At 38.0% G+C, this 15,252-nt stretch overlaps 1 protein-coding gene across 2 annotated transcripts; it reads left to right on the plus strand.

The window, feature by feature from the left end:
• The first annotated feature begins 7 nt into the window (after positions 1-7).
• On the plus strand, positions 8-11,714 carry LOC123818015 (guanylate-binding protein 1-like). Of its 2 annotated transcripts, none has more exons than XM_045837866.1 (10): positions 8-211; positions 694-821; positions 3,788-3,897; positions 4,162-4,358; positions 4,702-4,944; positions 6,245-6,525; positions 7,630-7,842; positions 8,588-8,690; positions 8,970-9,151; positions 10,587-11,714. In XM_045837866.1, exons 1-10 carry the CDS (start codon positions 22-24, stop codon positions 10,695-10,697), a joined length of 1,758 nt encoding a protein of 585 aa, XP_045693822.1. In that variant the 5' UTR covers positions 8-21; the 3' UTR covers positions 10,698-11,714. The 2 variants fall into 2 exon arrangements, with proteins under 2 accessions (XP_045693822.1, XP_045693823.1); XM_045837867.1 differs by having other exon boundaries at positions 8-169.
• The last annotated feature ends 3,538 nt before the right edge of the window (positions 11,715-15,252 follow it).

Genomic DNA, 15,252 nt, shown 5'->3' on the forward strand with positions numbered 1-15,252 from the left:
AGACAAGGTTGCACCCTGGACATGGCCTCAGAGACCCACATGCCAGCCCCAGTGTGCCTCATTGAGAACACTAATGGGAAACTAGAAGTTAATCCAGAAGCTTTGAAGATCCTGTCTGCCATTACCCAGCCTCTTGTCGTGGTGGCCATTGTGGGCCTCTACCGCACAGGTAAATCTTACCTGATGAACAAGCTGGCTGGGAAGAGCAAGGGTGAGTGACACCAGAAAATCCCACACCCAGCATGACTATGGAGATATGAAGAGAGAAAGTTAGGGATGGGGAAGAGTTTTAAAAAGTAATGTTTGGGCCACAGCTGGCTAATTACCTTCTGGGGTATAAAAGGCAGAGGTCTGTTCCTGAAACATCACCTCTGTTTTTTTTTAACTTAGTATATCATTGGGAAAATCAAAATATTTTCTAATCATAGGGAGTAAGACATCAATAAAATAACATATATAATTATAAACTATGAAAATTTTACTAGCATAGTATACTTGTAAAAGTAACCTATGAAGTTGCCAACCTGTGAGATAGTCTTATTTTGCCATCTTTCTATTGTAGTTGAGATCAATATTGGTTATACTTTTTTCCATGTACACATCTTGCTTTCCTTAAACCCTGGCTCAATTGTTAAGAACGTCTCCAACTTCCAGATCCCCTCATCTATTACAACCTCTCCGCTTCCCCTGCAGGCTTCTCTATTGGCTCCACGGTGCAGTCTCACACCAAGGGAATCTGGATGTGGTGTGTGCCTCATCCTGAGAAGGCAGACCACACCCTCGTTCTGCTTGACACTGAGGGACTCGAAGATGTAGAGAAGGTAAGGAACAAAGATTCTTTTCTGATTAACCTTCTCATCTCTTCATATCCTTTATATGGAGAATTTTTTGTACTTCCACTTGACCAGAGTATATCTTTTTCCACATTTCTATGTTTAATAGGCAAAGTTTGGTAACCTGAAGTAGGCAAAATATATTTAGGAGTCAAAGACATGTTGTGGAGACTACAAGAATGTGGAGTTAGGCAGTTAACCAAAATGCAGAAAGGTGGCGTAAATAAAATCACTGTCCCAAGTCTGATCCTGCAGAGAATAGTGATTAGCATTGGGCTCTGGGTCTGAGAGATTTGAGTTCAGTAGGGGCTCTGGCACTTGTAGCTCTCTCACATTGACAAACAAAGGTAAGTCCCCCTAAATCTTTGATTTTTCTCTTTGGTCTTATCCATTTCATCGTCTGAATATACATGAGCTTTTCCCACCTGTATGGTGTTGTTTAACAACCAGCCTGCTGGGGGTAGGGAAGGGGGAAAGCCTTGACTTGTAGCACTTGACAGTTTTCTAAATGTTCCCTTCACAGCTTACTCCAAGCTCCCAAAGTGAAGTCGCCAAACTCAGGGTTTGAAATTGATGTACACAGTCAGCTTCTGTGGGCTGGTGTACACTAGCTCTAGCACGGGACTGGATCTTTCTTTTGAACTTCCCCTTTTGTTTAGTTCTTGTTTTGCTTTTGATTTACATATTGGAACATAAATCCAATATGTTCAACCTCAGTCTGTGCCTTTGTTTCCTCATCTGTAACATGGAATAGTAATAAATCTATATCAGAGCATTGTTTTTTAAATATATTTCATTGATTATGCTATTACAGTTGTCCTATTTTCCCCCTTTATTCCCCTCTGCCCTGCCTACCTTCATTCTCCTCCTTTAGTTCATGCCTATGGGTCATACATGTAAGTTCTTTGGCTTCTCCATTTCCTATACTATTCTTAACCTCCTCCTGTCTATTTTGTACTTAACATCTATGCTTCTTATTCCCTATGACCTTTTCCTCCTTTCTCCTCCCCACTGCCCCCCGCTGATAACCCTCCATGTGATCTCCATTCCTGTGATTCTGTTCCTGTTCCAGTTGTTTGCTTAGTTTGTTTTTGGTTTTTAGGTTTCGTTTTTGATAGTTGTGAGTTTGTTGTCACTTTATTATCCATATATTTGATCTTCTTTTTCTTAAATAAATCCCTTTAACATTTCATATAATAAGGGCTTGGTGATGGTAAACTCCATTAACTTGACCTTATCTGGGAAGCACTTTATCTGCCCTTCCATTCTAAATGATAGCTTTGCTGGATAGAGTAATTTTGGATGTAGGTCCTTGCCTTTCCTGACTTTGAATACTTCTTTACAGCCCCTTCTTGCATGCAAGGTTTCTTTTGAGAAATCAGCTGACAGTCTTATGGGAACTCCTCTGTAGGTAAATGTCTCCTTTTTTCTGCTTTTTAAGATTCTCTCCTTATCTTTAATCTTTGGTAATGTAATTATGGTGTGCTTTGGTATGAGCTTCCTTGGGTCCAACTTCTTTGGGACTCTCTAAGCCTCCTGGACTTCCTGAAAGTCTACTGCCTTTGCCAGATTGGGGAGGTTCTCTTTCATTATTTTTTCAAATAACTTTTCAGTTTCTTCTCTTCCTCTTCTCCTTCTGGCACCCCTGTGATTCGGATGTTCAAACGTTTAAAGTTGTCCCAGAGGTTTCTAAGCCTCTCCTCATATTTTTGAATTCTTGTTTCTTCATTCTGCTCTTGTTGACTGTTTATTTCTTCCTTCTGGTTCAAACTGTTGATTTGAGTCCCAATCTCTTTCCCTTCACTGTTGGTTCCCTGTATATTTTCCTTTATTTCACTTTTCATAGCCTTCACTTTTTCCTCCATTTTGTGACCCCAGTCAACCAATTCTGTGAGTATCCTGATTACCATTGTTTTGAATTGTGCATCTGATAGGTTGGCTATCTCTTTGTTGCTTAGTTGTATTTTTACTGGAGCTTTGATCTGTTTTTTTCATTTGAGCCATTACTCATTTTTGTCTTGGCTTGCCTGTTACATAGTAAGGGGCAGAGCCTTTGGTATTCACCAGGGCAGAGCAACTCCTGTTGGAGGTTGTAGCGCTGTGTGTGGGGGAGGGGTCTGAGAGAGAACGGTGGCACTAGTTCAGCTCTCCGCAGGCTTTCAGTTACTTTCTCTGTTACCCACAATCAAATTGGGCCCTTCTGGTGCTGATTCCCAGGTGTGTGGGTTTGTGTATGTTCTAGGATGCTGTGGGTCTCTCCAACGAACTCTCCTGTGAGGCTGAGAGTTTCTCCCACTGTGCAACAGGTGTTGTCATTCAGAGGTTTTGAAGCTTTATTTCCCGCACCTTAACCCTGGGCTGCATGGTTTGTCTTGCTCCCCAGTTGTTCCTCCCTGTTTATCTTCACACAAATGTGGGACCTCCTGGTCTGCCAGATGCCACCTTGCTGAGAGTCCTCTCCATCTGACTGCCCATCTCCACCTCTCCTACCCGTCTGGATGAATGTTTCTTCTTTACTCCTTTGTTGTCAGACTTCCATACAGTTTGATTTTCTGGCAGTTCTGAGTTTGTTTGTTTTTTTTGTTTTTGTTTTTTAAATTTGTTGTTGTCCTTCTTTTGGTTGTGCAAGGAGACACAGTGTGTCTACCTATGCCTCCATCTTGGCCAGAAATCCTCACAGCATTGTTTTGAGTACTAGATAAGATAATGTAAACTGCTCTGTTTACCACAGTAACTTTGCAAATACCTAACTAGTTATAAGAGGGACTGGTGAGTTAACAGTATATGTTCCATAAAAATTATCAATGCTAATGACAGAACTATTCTATTAAAATTTAGGTTTCTTACAATTATTTTTGTTTGTCTCATTTAACATTGTACATCGGGGCTTATTTTTAATGATTATTCATCTGGGAATGCCATGAAATATGAATTCAATTTGTTCTGACTTCTAGGGTGACAAGAACAATGATACTCAGATCTTTGCACTGGCAATACTACTGAGTAGTACCTTTGTTTACAATACCATGAACAAAATTGACCAGACGGCTATCGACCTATTGCAGTATCCTTTTGTGATCCAGGGTGGCACCAAAGCCAGAGAGAACTCTTCTATCCACTAGCTATATTTATAAGTCCTTTGAACCAAACACAAAAATAAAAAATGTGGTAAACATTAAAAGTACAAGGAAATGAGCCCTTATATTTACTGACAAAATGAAGAATTGGTTATAATGAAAAGAGAACATAATAGTGGAAAGATGTATGGTGTTCAATATGGGTTTAGCTACAGTCCTATTTTCACCAATATTCCTTAATTGTATCTCAGTTTTGTAACAGAACTGTCAAATCTGCTGAGAACGCTATCCTCACCTGATCTTAACAGAGTTGAAGATGAAGCTGACTTGGTGAGCTTCTATCCAGACTTAGTGTGGACTCTGAGAGATTTCTACCTATCTCTGGAAGCAGATGGACAAAGCATCACAGCAGATGAGTACCTGGAGAATTCACTGAAGCTGAAGCCAGGTAACAGGGCCTTCAGTTTTGGAGAGAGAGAGAAAAGTAATACAAGAATATCTCTGGGTATAGGTGGCTGCATTTATAGTTTCCTATATTTGCTCACCTGGCTAAACTGCCAAGAAAGTAATTAAACTAATAGACTCAATATCAAATTGTATTACCCCCTGTTCTTGGAACAGACTCCTTCTTTTCTTTCTTTCCCTGATGGGTTACCTTTTAACTTTTTGCTTGGGATTTGTAGAGAGGTATTGAAATAAATAACATCAGTTGGAAGAAAAATTTATTCATGGGAAGTCAATTATAATGAATGCTCTTCCTATAGTAAATAAATCCTATTTTCCTTCCCCAGACACTCATCAAAATCATCAAAATTTCAATTTGCCCCGTTGTTGTATACAGAAATTCTTTCCAATAAAGAAATGCTTCATCTTTGACTCTCCCACTCACCGGAAGAAGCTTGCCCAGCTTGAGACACTACACGATGATGAACTGGATCCTGATTTTGTGCAACAAGTGGCAGATTTCTGTTACTACATCTTTCGCCATTCCAAGACTAAAACTCTTTCAGGAGGCATCAAGGCCAATGGGCCTGGTGGGTACCTTTCTGAGGATTTTCCTTCAACTAAATGTAAAGAAAGGGGGCACTGTTGAAAGTTTCTCTTTTTACTGTCAATGTTGAAAATGCATAGTCTGTTACTACCAAGAAAATCATATAAATCACAGGTATTAAGTTCCAGGTGGTACCAAAAACATTTCTAGGAATTATTTTAGTAGTGCCTCTAAAGTAGAATAAAATAAGAATATAATCTGAAGAAAAGGTTAAGTTAAAGATTTCTATTCATAGGTGGTCTACTGTTGGATTTGAGCAATCCACATGAGTTGGCAACATTTGTTCCTGAAAACATAGAGGATACTTATGTGTCAAAGCCTTTGCTAGGCACGAAATTAGGACAATGTGTACATTCTCCGTAGAAATGGAACTTACCTGATACAAACATTAAACAAACAGATGGCCAAAACATCTTGGGCCAGTTTTTTTCTAAAGACTCTATGTCTCAGAACTCTATAAATCATTGCTATACTCTACAGCAACAATTTCCAACCCGTGTGCCTCAAAAAATTTTTAAATATGCAATACTTGACTATTTAGTCAGGGGCACTGACCTGTTTTCCCTTAGATTGTCAAATAATAAAGAAATGACAACAGCCAACACATAGCCATCCAGTGTGAATGGATCAAATTACACCTATTTTTTTGTCAGATCGGCAAAGAATATAATGTATTTTTTGTGTACTGCAGAATTTTAGTAATTAGGTTGTGTGCCATGAGCTGAAAAAGGTTGAAAATTACTTCTCTAGAGGGACAGTAATGCAAACAAAAGTGTGCAAATGTCAAAGAAGACAAAAATGAAAGTTGCAACAAAGAGGAAAGGCAACCTGGTTGGTCTGATCTGCTCACTTTGTGTTTTTTCAGCTAACACTCATATCAGCTTTACAAACTGAAGTGGAAGGGAAAAGGGAATTCTGAAGAAATGAAACCTGAGGAAGAGGGAAAGAAAGAGTAAACAGGCAAAAGGCCTGTTGCAGTCTAATCAGTGAATATGCACAACTTTAACTATTTCCTCATTTCTCAATAGAAAAAGGATGGCATGAGGATGATCACATACATCCTGAGATTTCTCCTTTCTTTTCCCCAAAAAAGGAAAGATTTGGATTCTTGGTCACACAATTTCCCTGCGGGGGGAAAAACTTATTTGGGCCACTTGAATACTATGCAGAATAATGAAAAAACTCAGACAATGCATTGTTAAATTAACATTCTCAGAACTACCCAGTTTAGAGCATACCCTCTTTCTCTGCAAATAATGCAACCATCTCTTTCCCCTGTGAAGAACTAGAAAGCCTGGTGCTGACCTTCGTCAGTGCCATCACCAGCGCAAATCTGCCCTGCCTGGAGAACTCAGTGCTGGCCTTGGCCCAAATCAAGAACTCAGCCGCAGTGCAAAAGGCCATTGCCCACTATGACAAGCAGATGGCCCAGAAGGTGCAGCTGCCCACAGAAACCCTCCAGGAGCTGCTGGACCTGCACAGGGCTAGTGAGAAAGAGGCCATTGAAATCTTCATGAAGAATTCCTTCAAGGATGTGGACCAAAAGTTCCAGAAGGAATTAGGGGTAATTCTTTTTTTTCCTCTAGTTCATGGGGATTACAAGGTAAAATATTGCTATGAAATGCAAAATGGGGACTTAATTAAGAAAAGCAATTCTTGCTAAACTGGAAAATAATGACTATCACTAATATAACCAGGATATCATTGTTATTCTGAAAACAAACAAATAAATAAACATAATTATTCTGGGTCCTGTGGATTCTGATACTTTCACACACATACAACTTGTCTTACAAGTTACACCCATAGACTAATTTTTTGATATGTTGTATTCACTTTTATTTTTTTATTTTAATTTTTAACTTAAAAAAATTTTATTATTGTTAAAGTACAGTTGTCTCTATTTTCCCCCCAATCGCTGGCCCACCACCCCAGCCATCCCCACCCCCCACCCTTGATCCTACCCACCTATTGGCTTTGTCCATGTGTCCTTTATACATGTTCCTTTTGACCCTTCCTCTTTTCCCCCCATTATCCTCTCTCACCTCCCCTCTGGTTACTGTCAGTTTGTTCTTAATTCCAGTGTCTCTGGTAATATTTTTCTTGCTTGTTTGTTTTGTTCATCAGGTTCCACTTATAGGTGAGATCATATGGTACTACTTTTTAAAATTAATTTCATTTCTTTAAAAATCATATTTATAAAGTATAAGTTAACTTCCCTTTTATGTTAATCAAGTATACAGAATTGCCAAATGGATCTACTAAGAGATCACGTGACCAGGTTTAATAGTATATACTCATATCATTTTAGCCAATTATTTGACTTCAACTCCTGATTGGAATCTGAGGCCCAGTAAAATACTGAAATAAGGAATGATTGTAAATGAGTAGGTTGCATTTAAAATGAGATCATGAGGCTAGAGATCTGTAATCGGAAGATCATATCTAAAGCAGAAAAGCAAGAGAAAGGGGTTTCGGGTGATTTGAAATACAAAACTCATTTTTTTCTACTCTGTATGATTAACTTTTCTAGGTTTGGTAGGAAGGATATAGTCTTGCTGTAGTTCTCTAGTTTCTAGAAAAAAATATGGAAATTCTTTCTGAGAATCATTTCTAGGAATACTGAAGTGTTGCTAACATCTTTTCATTGGCCTTTGTCTCTTTGAAGACCCTGCTGAAAGCCAAACAGGATGACTTTTGTAAACAGAACTTGGAGGCATCATCAGACCGTTGCTCAGCTTTACTTCAGAATATTTTTGGTTCTCTAGAAGAAGATGTGAAGCAGGGGATTTATTCAAAGCCAGGGGGGCATTGTCTCTTCATGCAGAAGACAGAAGAGCTGAAGGCAAAGTACTATCAGGAGCCCAGGAAAGGAATACAGGTATCCCTAGTTTCATGAATTAATTGGACTGGGGGTAGGGAGGGGGGTCTCTTTCAAAATTCAGTGAAGACAAGAATAAAGTATTTATGCTCTAATGATAGCTGGGGAATTAAACTGAACTATTGCCATAATCAACAGACTTTTACTGCAATGGTCAACATTCATTGCAACATAGGAACTTTTCTGATTACATAAGACAGAATTCCAATAATTGAAACTAACTTAAAAAATAAAAACCAGACAAACTTGTAATTCCCTAGCTCGCATGAAATGTTTAAATTTAGTTACAACTATAGCTGCATTCAGGAATTTAAACTATGTCATCAATTTTCCCCTTCTTTTTTTTCCTTTCTGACTTCCCTTTAGGTTTCTGTTCTGTTTTTCTCACTACTGGTCTTGTTCTCAGGCATGGCAGCAAAATGACACCAACATCACCAAGCTTAACTGGACCTTTTTTCCTCAGCCTGAAAGGAGAGAGAGCATTTTCCCTGGCATCCGCATCAGTCTTTAAAACACCGAAACTTATCATTTCCTCACTTGTACCAACATTCTTAGTATCTAGTGGCCTTGGGTGCTCTGATTGGCCAGCCCAGAGTTTGTGCCCACCCTTATGACAGAAGAGTCTTGACTGACAGTTCCACTAAATGCAGGCTAAGCACTTATTGGAAGGAAAAGATGCTGGGAAGAAAAATAAATAAAAAATATTTACAACTCACTTCTAACTGCATGATTTTGGGGTTTCTAGGCTGAAGAAGCTCTGCAAAAATATTTACAGTCCAAGAAGTCTATGAGTGATGCCATTCTGCAGACAGACAAGACTCTCACAGCGAGGGCAAAGGAAATGGAAGGTGAGAAGAAAATGGAAGAGATGCAAGATAGAACTTTCTACACATTTTAGATTAATTTGGCCTGGTTTACCTGGGATCATTAAACTAGAACAAGAACAGCAAAGATGATTTTTTAGCTCTTCAGGCTTTATCGGAGTAGGGTGTGTACTGTTAGCTGTGAAGGAGAAATAGCCCCAGGGAATTTTCTCTTTGCAGCAGCAGCAATAGCAAATAAGAGCAGGAGACAGAAGGAAGGGGCTCTTTAATCCTAGAGAGGTTTGTCATTTTCTTCTTTCTCAGAAACACGTTTGAGAGTGAGGGCTGCAGAGGCTGAAGCACAAAGGTTGGAGAAGATTCGAAGGGAGCAGCAGCAAATGATAGAGCAGAGGGAGAGACAGTATCAGGAGCAACTGAGACAAATGGAGATGGAAAGAACCCGCCGTCTGGCTGAGGAACAGAGGGCTTTGGAAAGGAAACTCCAGGTATTCATCCATTATTCCATCTCAGAATTTTAACCGTATCTCCCTTCTCTGTATTGATAAGAACATGAAGCAGTGACAAATAGGGAGAGGCAGCATACTATTCTGGCTCGACAAGGACTCTGGAGTCAGACAGGTTGGGTAACAAGCCCAGCTCTAATTACATGGTTTGTGCAAGTTATCTGTGCCCTCTATGCCTTAGTTTCCAATTGTGGAAAATGGAGGCAGTAATGACTCCTATTTTATAATGTATTTAATAACTAAATGATTCAGTACTTGTGTTTAGACTGGTGCTGGGCACAGAATAAGCGCTACACTTGTTAAATAAAATCCAAGGATATTTCTAACCCACAGTAATTAGTCTTTTTTTGCTATGTTGTTAATTGCTATAAGCAATCTTTTCCTTTGGTCATAGATTAACTTGTTAAATTAATTTCATATTACTGCATCTAGTCCCCTATCTTTGCCTTGATTTTCACTGGTTCTGAATACTTTTAACTTGCAGAGTTTGTTTCATACATTCCTTTATTAACATCACTCAGTAAGCAGTAGTTCCTATTTACCAAGTACTGTACAAAGTACTTTACACACATTTCCTCACCTATTCTGTTCATTGTGGGGCAGAACCATTATGTCTCCATTTTTCTGATTAAAAACATTAGGTTCCAAACAGATAGCTAAATGCCAGTATCACATAGCCTAGCAAGTTCTCAAAACTGCCTTCCTAGTGAGTGAGAGCTATAATGCTTTTATTTCTGCAAACCTAGTATGAGATTCTTATGTGAGCACCCTTTTGAGACAAAGTGTACCTCAACTGTCCCCCCCAGGGTGACCAGTCTACCTGTAGATCCTAGTTTGCCAGGTGATGCTCCAAGACATTTTTATGATTACAGCCCTACACTGAAGGGTAGTAGGATCAACCTGAGGTTCTTGATCTCCTCAGTCTTACCTCTACTTCTTCCCTACAACTATGGAGCCCCGAAACGTATTTCCTGATGTAAAGCTCAGACTCCTCACCTGACTGTGGATGACACCTAGACACCCAGTTGTTGTGTCAGTCTCCCCTCAGAGAACTAGATCTGACATTGCTCTGTGTATAAATGAGAACTGAAGTCAAGATGTGACCCAGAGTCCCCCAAAGAGGAAGGGGGAAGGTACCTCTGAATGCAATTCTTGAGACACCAATACTTCAAGAATTGAGAGACAGTGATGTTTCTGCAGCTAGAGAAACAGATGTGGGAGAATTACTCAGATAGGAAACCAGGAAGGAGAGGTCAAATGAGTATAAGTAGAAAGGAGAATTTAGGAACTGTCTTTTTTTTAACTGATAACTTTAAAAAGTAAGGAAAATCAATGATTTGGGCTTATCCTCCCCCTTCCCCAATAATGTGGATATTACTTTTTGTTCAGCTCTATAGTTTTATTCATTGCTCTTTAGGAAGAGACTGCAAAGCACCAGGAGAGAGTCGAGGCTGAAATGAGACAACTTCAGAACCAACTCCAGCAGCAGCAGTACAATGCCAGCTCACCAGACTGTATCTTACTCTAAAGCTAAATATCAGAACTCCTTTTCATGTTTACCACCACTGAGGACAGGAAACAAGACACTATAAAACTTGGGACAATTCCCGTTTGAATCAATTTTATAATAATTATGTCAAACTTTTATATTTCTATAAAGTTATGGTGCTAATAATTGGTAAAATACATATTTCAATAGTTTAAATAATGGTTACTTCCTTAAAAAGGTTATGAATTAATTGTATAATAAGGGACATATTTGATCACTGCATTTGTTTGGTAGAGATATTGGGCTAGTTGTCTGAGAGAAAACTTTCTCTTATATCCCAACGCCACCCCTCTCATTTTCTCAGGGGAGATTGAAAGTGACCTAGGGAGTGTGATTCACAATAGACTAAGTCAAATGGGACTTGACCAAAGTCTTGAGTTCAGGTGGGCATCACTCCTGCCACATTGTCATATGCTGGGTGCCATCTGAAGGTTACCAATGGGAAGAAAATTAACCTCGCTTCTTAGTGGAAACAAGGTACGGTTCTCAACTGGGAGGAAGCTGCTCAGTCTATGGGCAGTGATATCACTACTGATCATGTTCAGTTGAGGGATTGCTTAGGGAGATTCCAAAGTGTAAGCAAATAACAGTATACTGAGGTGAAGGTGCTCCAGAAGATAGAAGGGACTATCAGTATGGAAAATGTGACATAGGCTGAAGGGCTAAAGAAGCCGTTCCTTTATGTTACCCTCATCAAGGGCATAACCTAAATAGGACATTTTATATCATGAAGAAATTTATACTGGACTTAATAATTCTGTATTGTGTTTTTATAATCCTTTAGAGCTTATAAATAAATGGTATAAGGAATGCCAGATAATGTGCCAAAATATCTGATGGGTTCAGTTTATTTATACTTGCTTTTAACGCTACAGTTAAATGATCTTAATTCTTTGCACTCATATGTGAAAGCCTACTGATTTTTATTAAAAACTATAAATGGTATACATATATGTTTGTACATATTTTTACCAATAAATAACCATAAAATTGAAATAACTCTATTACTTTGTTTTTATTTTCCCCAATTGTTAAAAGCCAATGAGGAGCCTTCTGAATTTCCCTAAGGAGATTAAGAATTATTTTAAGACTAAAAATAAAACATATTTTCTTACATATTTTATTTGTTTTTTGTTTCATCTCCAATAAAATAAGCTTTATAGAAACATTACACACAGCTCTATTTTTGTTTTCCTTAAATTGCTTACTTATTTATATAAAGAATTTCCCAGTTGAGTTATATTATAGGAGATAAAACTTATTTAGTTGCTTAAAATATGACTTACATTTTTACAAAAGAAAAACATAAATTTTAATTTCTGTCTTTTTTTCTGTTCTTTGGAGACCTTTATTATGCTGAACTTCCCATATCAATGGGCTTGGTGAGGTTCAGCTGTACTTCCTGATTTGAACTGTACTTCAGAATGCACCAAAGATCAGTGTTTTTGTTTGAGAATTTGTTTAACAATACTCTGTAATTGCCTTTGCAACCTGTATAATTCATAAGACACAATAAAGTACATTGTAATATCCAAGGAAATGTCATAATTGAAAAGATTAATATTGTTTTCATTACTGTCTCTCTTATAGAAATAAACAAAACAAAACAAAATTTGAGACTAAGCAAAATTAAGTCACCTATCTCAGGTTCCAACCTTGGTACTGTTAACTTAGACAATTTTACAGATCATCTGACTTCTAGTCCAATATTTCTATTATATCTTCAGGAACAAAATAAAGGCTTTCTCCTTTCTTTAAGAACCTACGGAAGTGCGAGTACCTTTTACCAGTGGTCCACATTCTTTCTGACCAGCACTCCTGCCTCCCACTCATCCCCAAATATTTCAATATCGTATGACTTTTTTTAAAGTGGCCATTGGCTTGAAAATGACCAGAAAAGACACATCAAGATGAACATTGACAATTTCTTGAAGCTACCAAAAACTAAACTATATTTTGGACCTTTACAGGGCTTCTTTTGTGAGGTCAACTGATCAAGTTTTTTTGTTTTATTTATTCTTGTTTATTTTATTATAGTTGTCTCAACATTCACCCCTTTGCCCTCCTCCACCCAGCCCACCCCACGCTCCCACAGTCCATCCCCACACCATTGTCCATGTCCATGGGCCATCCACACATGTTCTTTAACTAATCCGTTCCCCTTCTTTCCACCATTTCTCCCCTCTCCCATCCCCTCTTGCAGCTGGCAGTCTGTTTCATATTTCCATGTCTCTAATTTGGTTTTGCTTATTAGTTTATTTTGTTCATTAGTTTCTTCTTATAAGTGAGATTGTATGGTATTTGTCTTTCATCGACTGGCTTATTTCACTTACCATAATAGTCTTCAGTTCCATCCATAGTGTCACAAAAGGTAGGAATTCCATCTTTCTTTCTGTGCCTAGTATTCCATGGTGTAAATGGACCAGATTTAAAAAATTCATTCATCTACTGATGGTCACTTAGGCTGTTTCCAACTATTGGCTATTGTAAATAGGGCTATGAACATAAGGGTGCATAAGTTCTTTTGAACTGGTGTTTCATGATTCTTAGGGTGTATTCCCAGCAATGAAATCACTGGGTCAAAAAGCAGTTCCATTTTTAGTTTTTTGAGGAAATTCCATACTGTTTCCACAATGGCTGCACCAGCCTGTATTCCCACCAACAGTGCACTAGGGTTCCCTTTTCTCCATATCCTCTCCAGCGCTTGTTTTTTGTTGGTTTATTAATGATAGACATTCTAACAGATATGAGGTGATATATCATTGTGGTTTTAATTTGTATCTCTCTGATGGCTATAGATGCTGAACATCTTTTCATATGTCTATGGGCCATTTGTACGTTCTCTTTGGAAAATGTTTATTCAGCTCCTTTGCCCATTTTTTAATTGGATTATTTGTCTTCCTGGTGTTGAGTCATATGAGTACTTTGTATATTTTGGAGATTAAACCCTTGTTTGATGTATCATTGGCAAATATGTTCTCCCATACAGTTGATTCCATTTTCATTTTCATGATGGTTTCTTTAGCCTTTTAATTTGCAGAAGGTTTTTAATTTTATGTAGTCCTATTTGTTTATTTTTCCCTTTCTTTGCCCTAGGAAATACATTGGCAAAAATATTGCTATGTGTGATATCTGAAATTTTACTGCCTATGTTTTCCACTATGACTTTTCTGGTATCACAACTTATATTTAAATATTTTATCCATTTTGAGATTATTCTGGTCTATAGTGTAAGCTGGCAGTCTAGTTTCTCTTTTTTTTTTTTTTTTGCACGTACCGGTCCACTTCTACCAAAACCATTTATTAAACAGGCTATTTTTACTCCATTTTATGCTCATGTCCCCTAATTACATTTTAAATGCAATAAAAAGGCAAGGGAACAGATCCTCTCGTAGAGCCTCTATAAGGGTAGCAGCCCTGCCAGCACCTTGATTGCAGCTCTGCGAGACTTCTGACTTCCAGAACTGATAATGAACTTTATGTTGTTTTCAGCCACTGTTGTTTGTAGTAATTTGTTACAGCAGCAATAGGAAACCAATATAACTTCTTTACTAATTAACATTATAAATAGTTATTGTGTTAGCTAATAATTATTCAGGATTTATTACAGGTCAGTTATGAATACTTTAATAATGTATTTACTGTTCACTTACTGTTGTGTTCATTGTGAAGTTGAGGAAATTAAGGCATTAGAATTAAATTAATTGTCTGAGAGCAATGCCACAGAAGGCATTTTGAAGCTTGACCTCCACATTCATAATCATCTTATGATACTCTTTCTAGTCATATTTAGGAAACCATAGAAATATTGAAAAATTAAAATAGAAAGTATAATTTCGAAACAGCATGAACAGATTCATACAAAAAGCAAACAAAGAAACTTCCAAAATGAAGTGGAGAAAGCATAATTTCTTTTTTTTTAAATAAGAGGAGTGAATTTTTTAAAGATTTTATTTATTTATTCTTGAGAGAGAGGGAAAAAGAAGGAGAAAGAGAGGGAGAGAAACATCAATGTGTGGTTGCCCCGTATGTTCCCCCAACTGGGGACCTGGCCTGCAATCCAGATATGTGTCCTAACTGGGAATTGAACCAGCAACCATTTGGTGTACAAGCCTGTGCTCAATCCACTGAGCTGCACCAGCCAGGGTGTGATTTCTTGAATAAACTGATGATCGATGGAACAGAAAGTCCAAAAAATTGACTATGGGAATTGTATAGGTTTAAGATGGACTTTTTCCTAAGTAAAGACAAATGGATGTCCATTTGAACAAAGATAAAGTTGGACCCAGACCACCATACAATACAGTGAAAAATAAAATCCAAATGGATAAAAATATTAAAACATGAGAGGGAAACATTGATTGGATGCTTCCCACATGCACCCGGACTGGGATTAAACATGTAACCTAGGTATGTGCCCGGACTGGGAATTGAACCTGCAACTTTTTGGTTACAGGATGATGCTCCAACCAACTGAGCCACACCAGCCAGGGGTCTTCTTACAATTCTGATTTACAAATGTGGATATGTTACT

The sequence above is a fragment of the Phyllostomus hastatus genome, unplaced genomic scaffold (assembly GCF_019186645.2).
Source record: "Phyllostomus hastatus isolate PE091 unplaced genomic scaffold, TTU_PhHast_1.1 phas_contig_2509, whole genome shotgun sequence".
Taxonomy (NCBI): Eukaryota; Metazoa; Chordata; class Mammalia; order Chiroptera; family Phyllostomidae; genus Phyllostomus; species Phyllostomus hastatus.